General features: G+C 41.8%; 1 protein-coding gene across 1 annotated transcript in view; it reads right to left on the bottom strand.

Moving 5' to 3' along the window:
* The window catches only part of KCNU1 (potassium calcium-activated channel subfamily U member 1), an 81,342-nt gene that overhangs the window by 39,927 nt on the left and 27,050 nt on the right, over window positions 1-14,365 (bottom strand). The window contains exon 16 of the mRNA XM_078850631.1: window positions 10,394-10,480. Coding sequence (XP_078706757.1) covers window positions 10,394-10,480 — 87 coding nt within the window. The remainder of the gene's footprint in view (window positions 1-10,393; window positions 10,481-14,365) is intronic.

A 14,365-nucleotide genomic window follows, 5' to 3' on the forward strand; every position in this document is an offset into this window, starting at 1 on the left:
TATGCACATTGCAGGCCACTGCTCTAACCTAACCTCTTTGCTATGGAGTGTGATAGTCATCCTTTCACTAGACAGCCCAGGATGGAAACGCTCAGGTGTGTTCACTCAATTCCACTGTTGCAAAGACATTCACAAGGTTTTGTTTCATTTCAGTGCAGAAAAAAAACAAATTCTGAAACCTGGAGAGAGACTTTAAGGATGTCCGGGGTGAGTTCACCTGGTAGTACCCCTGCACAGGAGGCAGCCACACCTGTAGGGGGTGGTTTGCTTGCAATTGGTCCTGGCCACTCACTCAGCTCTCACTAGTGGCTCCAAGTAGCTGCATGTACACTGCAGTGTCACACCCTGATACTTTACCTCAGCTGGCATGCTGAACCTAGTGAGAGGAGTCAGTGGTGGCAACCGCTAGAGAAGGGCATGCCTGGCCCTCCAAGGAGTCAGGGTCAAACACGTGTGGAATATTAGACAATAGAAACTGAATGAAGAACGGAAAAGACTTCATTTGGCCCCATCGTTATTGCTGAGAATACAGACGTGAACCAAAGAAGGAGAGAAGAAAGTTACCGGAGCACGGAATTGTTGTGCTCCTGACAACTCCATCTAGGAGAGTGTGTCTTCGCTTTGTGAGCTTGGGCCCATCACTTCCCCACTCTGTGAGCCCCTTCCTTTGGGCTTGTCTTCACTACAGAGCCTTCGCTGGCATAGCTATGCCAGCAGATCCCGCTAGTGAAGACGCAGCTTAAGCAGACAGAAGAAGTTCTTCTCCCAGCATGATGACACCACCTCCAAGAACAACATTAGCTAAGATGTCAGAAGCACTCTTCTGTTGACATAGCTGTGTTTACACCAGCGGTTTTGTCAGCATTGCTCTGTTGGCTAGGGGTATGCTTTTTTCCCATTCACAGATGACATAGCTATGCCAGCAAAACTTTGTCGCATAGTCTGAGACTTTGGCTGTCTTCTCCATTTAGACTGTGAGCTCTTTTAGAAAGGGACTGTCTCTTACTGTGTGTGTACACAGTGCCTCCTGATCTCAATAGGAGTCTCTAGGCACTATTATAATGCCTGTAATAAGTACTACTACTGCTATCTGTAACATTATAAAATGTCCTCCCATAGGAAGCAGTGGAAGTCCAATCCCTGGTGGCATTTAAATCTAGACATCCGAAAACCTTGTGTAGGGTACAGTCATGCCTTGGCTAGAAGGGACATCATTGCCTCTTTTGTGATTTGATGGTGAGGGAGAACCTTGATGGGGAAGGGAATTATGTATTTGCATATTTGGCTGCATCTTCAGGGAATTACAGTACATCTGCTAGTAACATTTGTGTTCCTTTTTGTTAAGCGGCAGCAAAGATCTCAGGGAAAAATAAATAAATAAGAAATACCTAATCCCCAAGGTGTAATGCCAGAATATGGAAACTCACTTCTCTTGAATACCTCCCTCTGGCATAATTGACTTTTCATGCACATTTTAATAATGATATTTCAGCAGGTGGTGAGGGCTCTTTTTGTGTGTGTAAATTATGTTGTGGGATGTAAGGGGAAAAGAGACGTGTTATAAATTAATTGTGTTTTCATTTATATTTAACGAGTCAGCACAGTCTAACGGCGCGTGTGTATGTGTTTACTATGCAGTTCCAATATTTACAACTGACCTAACTGGTGGCAGAAAGGAGCAATGAACAAGGTTTTATCGTTCTGATCCTATATAAGTGCTGGGGACAGCTGCCGAGCTGCAAAGCTACCCAGAGGAGACCTTGGAGTTTTTGTTATGCCAATGCTTGTCTTTGCTGTCAAAACAGAGAAAAGGATTGTGTTGTTCATGAGCTCTTAACAGACTTAGATCTCAAGCCTTTGTAGAAGGAAGGTGACAAACGTGTGACGATATCTGATTAAAATATGACCATGTAGATCATGGTTGCTACCACTGTTATATAATTGCAACAGATCTTATACAAAGTGTGTCTAGTAAGGTGTCAGCAGAAAAGTTATGATTTGCTGAAAATTATTATAGTGTCACTGTGCGTCTCTCAGGGTCACAATGAAGAATACCAAATTCAGGACAAACTGCTGAGAAATAGGATAGACACACCCCAAAACTGGTGGTTATTCTCCCATCAGATATACCAAACCAGCAACAAAAGTAAACTTCTGTTTCATCACACTGGCTAACAAGAAGTCAGGAAAGTAGTCTCCTTAGGCATTCCAGTCCTGGGTTCAACATCCAGACACTAGACTTAAAGATGCATGGTTATTCATTTCATCAAACAAAAGGATTCTTCTGATCCCAAAGGACCAGCCACATATCCAGGTCAATATATAACTCAGATCTTTCCCAATAATCACACTGTTGCCAATCTTTTAGTATCTAAAATCTAAAGGTTTATTTATAAAAGAAAGAAAGAAAGAAAGAAAGAAAGAAAGAAAGAAAGAAAGAAAGAAAGAAAGAGAGTTGAAATTGGTTAAAGGAATCAAATACATACAGTAATTACAAAGTTCTTGGTTCAGGCTTGTAGCAGTGATGGAATAAACTGCTGGTTTGTTAAGTCTCTCAGTGCTTCCAAATCATTGGAAGGTCCTTGATCCCTTGGTTAGAATGCTCCCATTAGTGTAAGTCCATAGTCCAGATTTTTGAGCAGGAAAGAGGCAAAATGGAGGTGTTTCCAGGGCCTTTTATAGCTTCTCTCAAGTGAAGGAAAACCCATTGTTCTCACTGTGGAAAATTGCAGGTGACAAGATGGTGTTTGGAGTCAAATGGGCAAGTCACATGTCCATACATGATTTTGCTTAGTCATAGCTGGAAAATCCATTAAGTGTAGATGGGCGTCTTCCATTGTGAGTTAAGTGTTCCTTAATGGGACATTCACTTGAATAGTTCCTTCACAATGTGCTGGCTAAATACCTTGTGGGTGCTACCCAGAAGCAAACAATTGAAATACAGGTATAGAGCCAATGCTCATAATTTCAGATACAAAAATGATACATGCATAATCATTGCATAATCATATTCAGCAAATCATAACTTTTCTATTGACACCTTACTTGACACACTTTATATCAGATTTGTTGCAATTATATAACAGTGGTAACAACAATGATCTACATGGTCATATTTTAATAAGATGTTGGTTGTGTGTTCCTCCCCAGCCAGGATCTTGTGTACTCCCCGCAAGTCCTTGTATAACGACTCTGGCCAAAATGTGCTTCATCCCCCTCTAGAGCATGATTCATCACAGTATAACAGCCTACTACTGCTGCCAGCTAAGTATCAGATAGTGATTCCCCTTACTTGGCTGAGTAGCACCTTACACCATAAGCAGTCCCACTGAAGGTCAGTAGGGCTGCTTGTGAAGGTAAGGACTATTCAATGTGAATAAGAGTACCCAGGTTCAAACTCTTCTGATGACCATATATCCAGTGGAGACAGCTGGAGGAATTTAGATTGTGAAACCTGGGAAGGTCTCCCCTGTTGGTACTGCCATCACTTTGGTTAGCAGACTGATTTAGGCTGGCGCTTAGGTTAGACAAGTGGGACTGCTGTCAGGGGGTTCTCTGGGATTCAAGGCCATTCAACTTTATATCATCCTTTTCCCATGCTGCACTATCGTCCAGATTTGCTAAACCTTCCAGGCATGCAAGGTGCTGAGCACCTTTTTGTCAGGTGCTGAGTTCAGAATGCCTCGCATCTTGCAGAATTGAGCCCTTCGAGGAGAGTATGGGTTGATGGACTGAGAAGCTGGATGTGTGTAAGGTTGAATTGAGCTTCTATGAGGCCATTCAATTAATCAAGGCAGGGAGGAGCCATTAAACCATCCATTGCAATCAAAACCAGTAGCAATGCCACAAGAAGTAGTACGTGCAAAGGGTTTTTAATTGCATCCTGAAAGAAAACACCCTGCCATTCTCATCTCTCACACAAATATTCACTGCAGCTGCAATACCAAGAAGAGTTCTGAACTTCTTACCTGGCAGTGATACCTGTAACAGGAAGAACCCCAAGAGACCTCGACTTTGCTGGCTCTTGGTCTGGAAGGTACAGTGTTTCTTGAGTAATCCTCAGCTTCTCTGAAAACAAAGGTAGTGAAAAGGAACTTGCCTTTCTTTATATATCGTTTGGTTGTATTTCTATGCGGATTGCAAGTGGCCACCGCGCCATAGGAGAGTTCTGCAGGGGCTTAAAAAATGCTTGACAATGGGGCTTTAGGTAATTGCTTAGCCAAACAATCACACAGCTAATAAAGCACAGTATTATATTATGGTGCATATGTATAGTATGTACATGATAGCCTTATACATGACTAATACTACATATGACTCATGGTTTCATTCCAAAGGGCTGTTCAAATAAATCTTTTTGTTTGCGGTTTTTAGAGGACTCATATAAACCAAAAAAATAAAACTCACTCAAAACTGCCAACTTTTGCCCACCCAAAACAGGTGACCCTCCCATTTATCCTTTGGTAATGCAAACTCCAAGCTATATACCATTGGGTTAAATCAGACTTTTCCAGTGTCTTTGATACTTGTCTTATTCAGTGAAAGGTGAATACCTTTACCATGCACTAAGGGCTTGTTTGCGTGGGGACACTCAGGAAAAGTAACCCAAATTAACAAAGGTGTGAATTTAAAGTTGATTTGTTAAACCCTGTGTGGACATGCTCGTTCAGAATTAAAGGGGCCTTAACTCAGTGCTTGTCTATACCGTAACTCAGTGTGAATGGTGGGAGTATGAATTGCAGAACACACAAAAGTGTTGCACTCTAACTGCTTCATGTGAATGCTGCTGATGTGAACTAAAAGGCACATTGTTTGTGATAATAAAATCCTGTCTGAAAGAGGACTGCATTAACTGGTAGCTATGGGATATTGGCCATGTAGATGGCTGTCATGTGCATACTATATGCTATAGTATAGTTTGAAGGAGGACTATGTTAACATGAACAAGGTACCTTTCAGTTCGCCCCAACTGTATCCACCTGGAGCAGTTAGTGCACAGCTCTGCAGTGCACTCTGCCATTCACACCCCTGCAATTCACACTAGGGAGCTGTGTAGACATAGCCTGCTCAGTTTAGTTTAATTCACTTCCAAGGTGAAATAAAATCAACCAATTTAAGGCCACTTTATCATTCTGATTCAGACTGTCCACATGGATTTAATTTAGATTTAGATTTAGTTCAACTAATCCATTTTACAAACTAATTCGGATTAACTTTCTTGAGGCCTGCTCTACACTAAAAAGTTATACCTGCATAGTTATAACGGTCAGGGGTGTGAACAAAACCACACCCCAGACTGACATCGCTATACCAACATAATTCGCATTGTAAACACAACTATCTCTATGAAAGATGACTTCCGTCAGCACAGCTAACTTCATTTGCACCAACAGAAAAAACTTAAATTAGGCCAGTATAATCTCTGTGTAGACATATCTTCACTGTCCCCATGTAGACAAGCCGTTAGGTCCTATGGTATAACACACACTTGCACAGCCTGTTATGCCTTGGTGTTCAATTGCATTTTGTGGAAAGAGAGTGGGGGATGCTCTTTATGTGAGTTATGCTTAGATTAGAGAAAGAGCTCTAGACAATCTCTTCCACATGATTAGAAATAAAAGTCATAGAGGGAAGAGTGAATCTGTCTTAGGTACTTAAATGGACCCCATTACTGACTCAACTGTCTGAAAATCTCACAATCTTGAACCTTTTTATCCTCAGAGCACTCTGTGAAAAAGGGAAGTGCTATTATGTCCATTTTACAGATGGAGAAGTGGGTCACCGAGAGAGCAAGTGAATTGCCCAGTGTCACACAGGGAGTCGGCAGCTGATCAGGGAAATGAACCTAGGCCTCTCAAGTCACAGACTAGCACCCTAACCACTGTAGTATCATTTCTCTGAATAAACTGATGTTCCATCTAATTCTGACGTCCTTCCTGTTGAGTAACAACTGTGCAAAGGTCTCAGGATTTGGCCCACTGATTCTCAGATTCTCTGTCTTGCCATCTGCCTTTCCACTCTGCATTCCTATCACTATCGGAGCCTGACAGGAGGCTCAGCAAAGATCTCTACATTACATGTGTCCAAACATGTCCATACATGTGTGTATGTGGGTGGAACTTGGACTGGAGAAGCATTCAGACCCACATATCTCTTCATCGCACTGTCTGACAGGGGAAACCTATCACACCATTTATCTCCTTTGGATGTTGTAACTCTTCCCAGACTGTTCTAATCCAGCTAAAAGGTCTCATGAGTTGAAACATACACCTGGCAGAAAAGGGACATCTTTTTGCATGGGCCATTTGTCAACTTTAATAAGCAGCAATTGACCACACAGGTGTGTTTAGAAGCAGGTGCATTTACTCCTGGTAACAAGATAGCTCTACCTGCCATTCTACCAGCCTCTATTTATTTACAGTGTCCTGTCTCAGTTTATCCAAGTGACTGATGTTTCCTTATCTGGGGATTTGTTCTCCGGGAGGTGGGTGGGAAAGAAAACAGCTCTCTGAGGGCACAGCATGCAGCTGTCAGCCTTTACAGGAGATCAGGCTTAATAAAAGTATGGTAAGCCAAGACAGATATGGTATATAAAATGTAAAACCAGCCTAACTAGCTTCAGGAGAAACAATCATCTGAGAAACCTCTGAGTTTGAGGAAGGATGGTCTTCAGGTTAAGGCATTTGACTGTAAATCAGGTGATCTGGGTTAAATTGCTGGCTTTGCCACAGACTCCCCATGTAATTCACATAAGGCCAGATTCTCAACTGAGATAAATCAGGGCCCTTGACTTTCAAGGTGCTAAGGCTGAATTTTGTCCTCGAAGAGTTTGAGCTGTGATTTTCAAAAATGCCTGAAGGCCTCCCTTAGGCACCAAGGGATTTTTGAAAATCTCATCAGGTGCCCATCTACATCTGCAGGTGACAAAATGCACCTAAAAATCTGGTCCTAAGTAGTTTATGACTACTAACCATTAGCTTAAGTTACTTAGGGATTACCTACATGTGGAAATTTACTGGTACATACAAGTATAACTATAGCTGTAGAAACAATGAGGAGTCCTTGTGGCACCTTAGAGACTAACAAATTTATTTGGACATAAGCTTTCGTGGGCTAGAACCCAAGTTTATGCCCAAATAAATTTGTTAGTCTCTAAGGTGCCACAGGGACTCCTTATTGTTTTTGCTGATACAGACTAACATGCTACCACTCTGAAACCTATAGCTGTAGATTCAACTATAGTGAGATAATTATTGCAATGCTGATAAATTTCCTGGTGTAGACAAGCTCTAGGCATGTTTGAAAATCTCAGACCTCGTCTAAATTTAGGAGGGTTTGCCAGCATAGATATACTAGTAGATCTATATTGACCACACCTCCCAGTGGAGACAAAGCTTATACCAGCAAAATAATTTGTTTGCTGGGACAACTTAAACTAGTTCTCCAAATGGAATAAGCTATACCAGAGAAAGAACTCTTGCCAACATAACTGTTTACACTAGGGATTTTGCCAGCATTGCTATGTTGGTTGGCATGCTATTTTTTTCACATCCCTAGCTATGCCAACATAGCTATTACAGTAAAACTTTCTAGCGTGGACCAGGTCTCACAACCGCTTGAGATGTACGTGGTCTCTAGATAGAGGCTTCAGGCTGGCTCCCTTCTTAAAAATACCATGGCAGCCCCAGATGGGGAAAGGTTATGTTTTATTACCAATAGCTATTGACAAGATTTAGGTATTTTGGGGCTAGGGCAGGAATAGCCCTTGTCTCTGATTTTAACAGATTGCCCTGGCTTTTCACAGCCATGCGTACTCCAGTTAAATGCTGACACTGTATGTGATGCACAGTGGGAAAGCTTTTGGCTGCTTTAACTGACGTTCAATTCTCTTAGGCTTCTGCATTAGTTTGGGGATTAATGAAAATGAATCAGATCCTTCGCTGGTGTAAAATCAGCCTAATTTCATTGAAAACAACAGAGAGAGGCTGATTTTACACCAGCTGGGGATCTGGCTCACGATTCCTTATCTCACTTCAGCTGACAGTGGAACTAGAGGCAGCCAGGACGTTATGTACTGATTAAGCTGCATTACTTCTTTTGTCACAGACCAAAGCACTTCTTTTTATGCAGTGTTTTGCTCTGATACATCCAAAATGCTAGGGAGAACTGACAGCAAGTTCTTACATCTGGCAATACTTTCGATCCCTCTGAAGCAACTGTTTCCCTGCAGTCTATCTGGTGAAGAACTGTAAACAATTGTTTTTTATCAGGCTACATTTATACTAAAATCCCACCTTGCCTTTTCATCCAACCACCTTAAATTGCATAGGAAGGAAAAGGTAAAGCCATCAGGTGTGAGAGCTCTTACAGCGTCAATGTCTGTCCATGTGTCTCTTGATGACTCTTTTTGAGATGTCTTTGTATTATACAGAAACCTCTGTTCTGGGAATCAACTGGTTTTGGGGGACCTTGGTTGCATCTATTTTAATAAGTATGTGGAACTGAAAAATGGGCTATGATTTCTCTTTATAAATGACATTCCTACATGGAATCCTCCAGGTGTCAGCATGCTTGTGTTTGTTCACATGGCCTGTTTTGCTGAGCATTCTCTATGAATGAGTTTTTCCTTTATCTCAGCCCTGTGTACTTCAGCCAGATATTTAATAATGGGGCTCGGCTGCCATCTACTGCTGAAAGGAGATTTAATTTTAAAATATATATTTTGTGTGTGAGAATTTGCTGAGTGCTGATGAAAGATACCTGATTGACAGCTTTGTACAGCAAAAGTCCTATATCCAGGGCACAGACACAGTGCCTGAGAATTTCAAAACAGTCTAGATTTATATACACATTCTTCAGTAAAACTAGGAGATTTAGACACAACTCTTCCATTAGACTGCTTTTGAAAATTTCAGCCAGTATTTGTAGCTGCCGGGAATGGTGCTCCAGCAGGCCACCACAACGGACCTCAACATTATTCTGAGGAGAACACTTTATGGGAATAGGAGCGTATCACAGTTCCATGGCCTTTCTGTTCATGCTGGTATAACACAAGTTGTGCTCTAGTCAAACACAAGTTATTGAGCTCAATATAGAGATAAGTGGGTGAATTTTAATGGCCAGTTATGTAAAGAAGGTCAGATTAGATGATGTAATGGTACTTTCTAGTCTTGAACTCCATGAATCTATGAAGCAAGAAGGATGTTAATTAGTAATGACCAAAGTGATGTACATTTTGGTGTGGACATGTATCCACTAAGGAATGAACTGAGATCCATCAAGTCATTCATGTAAGCCAATGAAGAACCAATGGACTGAAGCAATTTGCACTTACTACCGGGGGTAGATTTCAGCAGGTGACTTAGTACTGAAAGGCTGTAGGTCCCATTTCCAGTCCCAGGGAATTTGGGGTAGGATGGGAATGAGCCATTCCACAGTTGCATTGACATTATCGTGAATAGGAGTTTTTCCCATCCAATCTATGCTTTCCCAATTTTTAGCCTAAACTCCTTAAATCTTATAATACATCCTTGCTCAACCTCAAATACATCTTTTCTGCCTTCATTATTATTATTTCCTAGTCTTATGATGATAATATCTTATATATAGAGTAATATCCTGACCTCCTTACTCACTGTCATACTCGACTTTTATTTAGGGTAATTCCCACGGACTTTAATGAGAGTTTTGCCTGAGCAGGAATTGAGTACAAACTGAGTAAGGACTTCTGGGTTTATCCTGTAGCACCTTTCACACCAAAGCACCTCACAAACTATACGCATACAGCACCAATGAGATGCAATTGCCCCAGACTCCAGTTCTGAAGTTAAAGAGCAGCAGCCCATGCAAGGATGACAATGGGGAAATTCTGGCCAAGGAGATGTGGCTCTTATAAAAATGCAGCAGGAACCTTTACTGTCCAGTCAGAGTAGATGGGATCTAAAAGTCTTCTGAGAACTTGTCTGAAAGATCTGCACTCAATAAATTGTGTGCAATTCAGTTTCAATCTTTCAGAATGATAAAGGGTTATGTTCAAACCTATGTTTTCACAGACAGAATAAAGAAGAGGATGATTCAGTAACCTAAGAATCAGGTAGGAACTAGCTAGCTGCTTCCTATTTCCTCTAACTGAAACCCAGTCTGAACAGAACATTACCTGAAAAGGATCTTGTCCAAGATTTCCTTCTGCAGTGACATATTTTAATCAGCTCCGGATTATCAATATCACTATGGCAGGCTTTACAGTAAAAATGAGCCCTGAGCAACAAAAGCAAATCAGGAGAAATTGGATTAAATTTAGCGGAGTGGAGGAATAGGTCCAAATGCATTTGTTAACTCTTGAAAGCTCTACTCATCTAGAACTTTTTTACTATAGGATAGTACAGAAAGTTACCTTTTGACTTCCACTTTGGATTTGGCAATAAAAAAGCCCATTGTGTTTCGATGGAGCTTTATCTGTGCAGATGGGTTGACCAGGAGGCTATTGGAAAACAGTTTGGAAACAAACAAACAAACAAACAAAGGCAAATTACCATTCACAGATTCCAAGGCCAAAAGAGATCATTTTGATAATCTAATCTGACTTCCTGTATCACACAGGCCATAACACTTCCCAAAATAATTCCTAGAGTGGATCTTTTGGAAAAATCAGCCAATCTTGATTTAAAAATTCTCCATGATGGAGAATCTACCACAAGCTTTGGTAAATTGTTCCAATCATCTGCATCTATTGGGTGAGGTTTTTTGGCCAGTGTTCTGCAAGGAGTCAGAGTAGATGGTCATAATGGCTCCTTCTTACCTTACAGTGTACGAGGCACTTATACACCACCCCACTATCATTGTTGTGTTCAAGTTTCACAATACCCCCATCATTAAGTGACGTGTTATTTGCCCCATTTTACAGATGGGGAACTGAGGCAGAGAGATTGACTTGCCTGTGGGCACATGGGGAGTCTGCGGAAGAGCCACGACTCAAACCCCAGTCTCCTGAGTCCCAATCTAATAACTTAATGACAAGACCAATCTTCACAGACTTACCGCAATATAATAACTGTTTTTAAAAAATAATTAAAATGTTTTTAGATGTTTGTTAGATGGTTAAGTTTATAGGAAACTGACTCTTTTCATTCTCAAACCAATTTAAAAACATTTATTTTAATGTAATGGATAAATTCATAGTCTAGCCGCAGTTGCTGAATATTCCAGATAGATCCAGGTGCACCCACTGTGTAGCTGAGAACGCCAAGTACTTCCCATTAAAGCATGCTTGTTGTGCTGTTACATGTATAAGGGATGTGCAGGTTCAATGCACCTGCTGCACTGCTAAACATACTATTACATCCCGGAAAAAGACACCTGAACATCCCAGGCACATTCAGAGAGCATGTACCTGCTGTGTTGCTATAAGTACTAGGTACAGCTAGGTAGAATCCCCCTGCAGTGTTACTAAATTTATCAGATACAGTTAGGCAGAGCTGCCCAGCTGCTGGATGTATCAGTGACATCCTAACATCCTACTGATTTCAACGCAGTTTTAATGGGTCTTGGCAGTACAGCTGGAGCAGGGAACAGCCATGTAAGGTTTCATCTTTCACTTCCCACCCAGAAAGGAAGAGGACACCTCCCCATAGCTTCTCCTCTTTAGTTACTCAGTTACTAATGAATAAACAATTGATCCAGAAGAAAAAAATATTCCTTATTATTATTATTGTGGCAGCATCTAGAAGCCTCAGCCATGGACCAAGGCCCCCATTGTGGTAGGTTCTGTACCAACACAGAACAGAATGATGGTCTCTGCCCCAAAGAGTTTTCCCCCTTGTCATCTCTTTCTCATTCCCATTATTTCCCTACAGATGCCAGAAGCACCAGATTCACCCAGGGACTGACTTGCAGTAGAGCTGATCATCCACAACATTCACTGACTTCACAGCTGTGAGCATTCAGCACCTCTGGAAATCAGCCCTGTGGTATCTCTAGCAGTTTTCTCTCTCCTGTATCCCTTTGTTTTGTTGTCAGTGTTTCTTTTCATGTTCTCAGAGTCTCCCTGAAACAGGCAGACACTTCATTTACAAAGGCAGAAAAAAGTAATTGCACTTAATAAACTGCTGTTTTCTGGATAATTTTGTAATGTTTTCTCAAATCTGTAGCATTGGCTCATTCTCCTTTTCTCAGCCAGTTCCAGCATCCCCATTAGGGTGTCTTGCATTTCATCATTAGAGCAGTTAGGGACTACTATCTGGCTCTGACCCAGATCAGCTTCAGCTTTGAGCAGATTCTGCTTTCAGCACTGACAGACTATCCCTTTGTGACCAAACTTCATGGAGGTGAGGGACCTTGGCAATTTCTGAGGTTAAAACCTAGGGAAGTGTTTCTATTAGTGATGGAAAGAAATGGGCTCAGATTGAGCTGGGTCACCCGAAATCAAGGTGAAACATCTGCAGTTTACACATGAGATCCCAGTTAAGACCATGAAGTGAGGCCTAAACTGCTGAACACTTCCTGTTTTCATGAGCCCGTCTCTGTCCACGGTCATCATTGTCATGGCCCTGGTACCGTGGTCTTGTACTGGCTGGGAAAAGGGCCACTCTATCAGTCATTATTGTATAATTGTGCTACAGAGAGGAAGTCACATATTGATTCAGGGGACCTTCCCTCCTCCCTCAACACAAAGAAAACCACAACTCTCCTTGTGTCCGAACCTAAGAAGTGCTGCGTGCTGTCACCTGCTCTAAATCCAGCTGCAGATGAGAGTGCTCAGTAGCAGGGCTGGCTGCAAAAAATCCAGGTTACAAAATTTGTTTTCATTCCAAGGTGGAGTGAAACCAAAACCTTTTGCAATTCTTTGCAAAAACAGGAAAAAAAGAAAAAGAAAAAGAGACCTGTCCCAGAATAGTCAGCACACTCAACTGGGATGTGAACCCCAGTTCTAATCCCTACCGTAGATAGGGTGACCAGATGTCCCGATTTTACAGGGACAGTCCCGATATTTGGGGCTTTATCTTATGTAGGAGCCTATGACCCCCCACCCCATGTCCTGATTTTTTACAGTTGCTGTCTAGTCACCCTAATTTTAGATCAGGAACTTGAGCCCAGGTCATATCCCAAGTGAGTCTCACGTAAGTCTTGCAACATAGCTTAAGTGGGATTGAAGGATACATCTACACTGGAAAAAAAACAACCCATGGCAGCAAGATTCAGAGGCTGGGTCTATAAACTTGGGCTGATGTGATGTCTCTAAAGATAGCCATGTTCCCTTTTGGGCTAGAGCTCAGGCTCTCAGATCCAACCCCCTCGTCGTGTTTCCAAGTTCAAGCTCCAGCCCGACCAGGAACACCTACTTGGCTACTTTTAACACTAAAGTGCAAGCTCCACAAGTCCAAGTCTGTAGGCCTGAGCTTTTTGCCGTGGGTGATTTTTTGCATTATAGACGTATCCTAAGTAGTTCATAGGCCTTGTGCTAGCTCTCCGTCCAGAGGCAAATTTCATCCGAAGTAGTTTGGGAATGATATTTCTTAGCTGAGTCCTTGTTAAAAGCAATGAACCAGCAGGTGAACAAGTCAGGTGAGTTAGCTAACTCTGAGCTATTGCCTGCTCTCAGGAAGGTCCCTGTCTTATATTCCATCCTGGGCCTGAGAAACATTTCTGCCAAAACCAATACATTTTAGTAAAACATTCATTTTCAACAAAATAGTGTTTTTCTCTGAACAAAAAAAATTCTTTGAAAATTTTTCAACCTGTCCTACTCAGCCCTTTGCAGGAAATGCTATGTCTTCCACTGAGGGCTCCCTGAGTTTGAACTGTTCAGAGGCTTTTAGAGCCACTTCCTCCGCATTCTGTAATATCATGTAACATGTGATACAGTGTGGCCTCGTAGCTTGAGTACAAGGCTAGGACTGAGGCGATCTGGGTTCTATTCACAGCTCTGCTACTGGCCTGCAGAGTAACCTTGAGCATGTCACTTCACATCTCTGCCTCAGTTTACCCATCCATAAAATATGGATAATGACCCTGACCTCTGTCATAAAGTGTTTTGAGATCTGTGGATGAAAAATGCTGTATAAAATGGTGATATGCTATCAATTATTAGAACTGAGAGGGTGATGGGGAAGAGAGTCAGCGGGATCCATTCTTCTTTGGGGAATGGGCAGTCACTTCAGTACAGGAGTGGACAATGCAAATAGTAGTTCATTTGCCTCTTCTGCTGATCATCCTGGAGGTGAAGAGGAAACTAATCATATGGGGTGAAATTCATCCCTTTGCATTTGACCAGCCCAAAGACTAATCTCACTTATGTCTTCAAAATAGGGCTGAAATGGGGTGTATGCTATGTAAAGACCTTGTGCTAGCTCTCTGCCCAGGGACAAAT

The sequence above is a fragment of the Lepidochelys kempii genome, chromosome 26, assembly GCF_965140285.1.
Source record: "Lepidochelys kempii isolate rLepKem1 chromosome 26, rLepKem1.hap1, whole genome shotgun sequence".
NCBI lineage: Eukaryota > Metazoa > Chordata > Testudines > Cheloniidae > Lepidochelys > Lepidochelys kempii.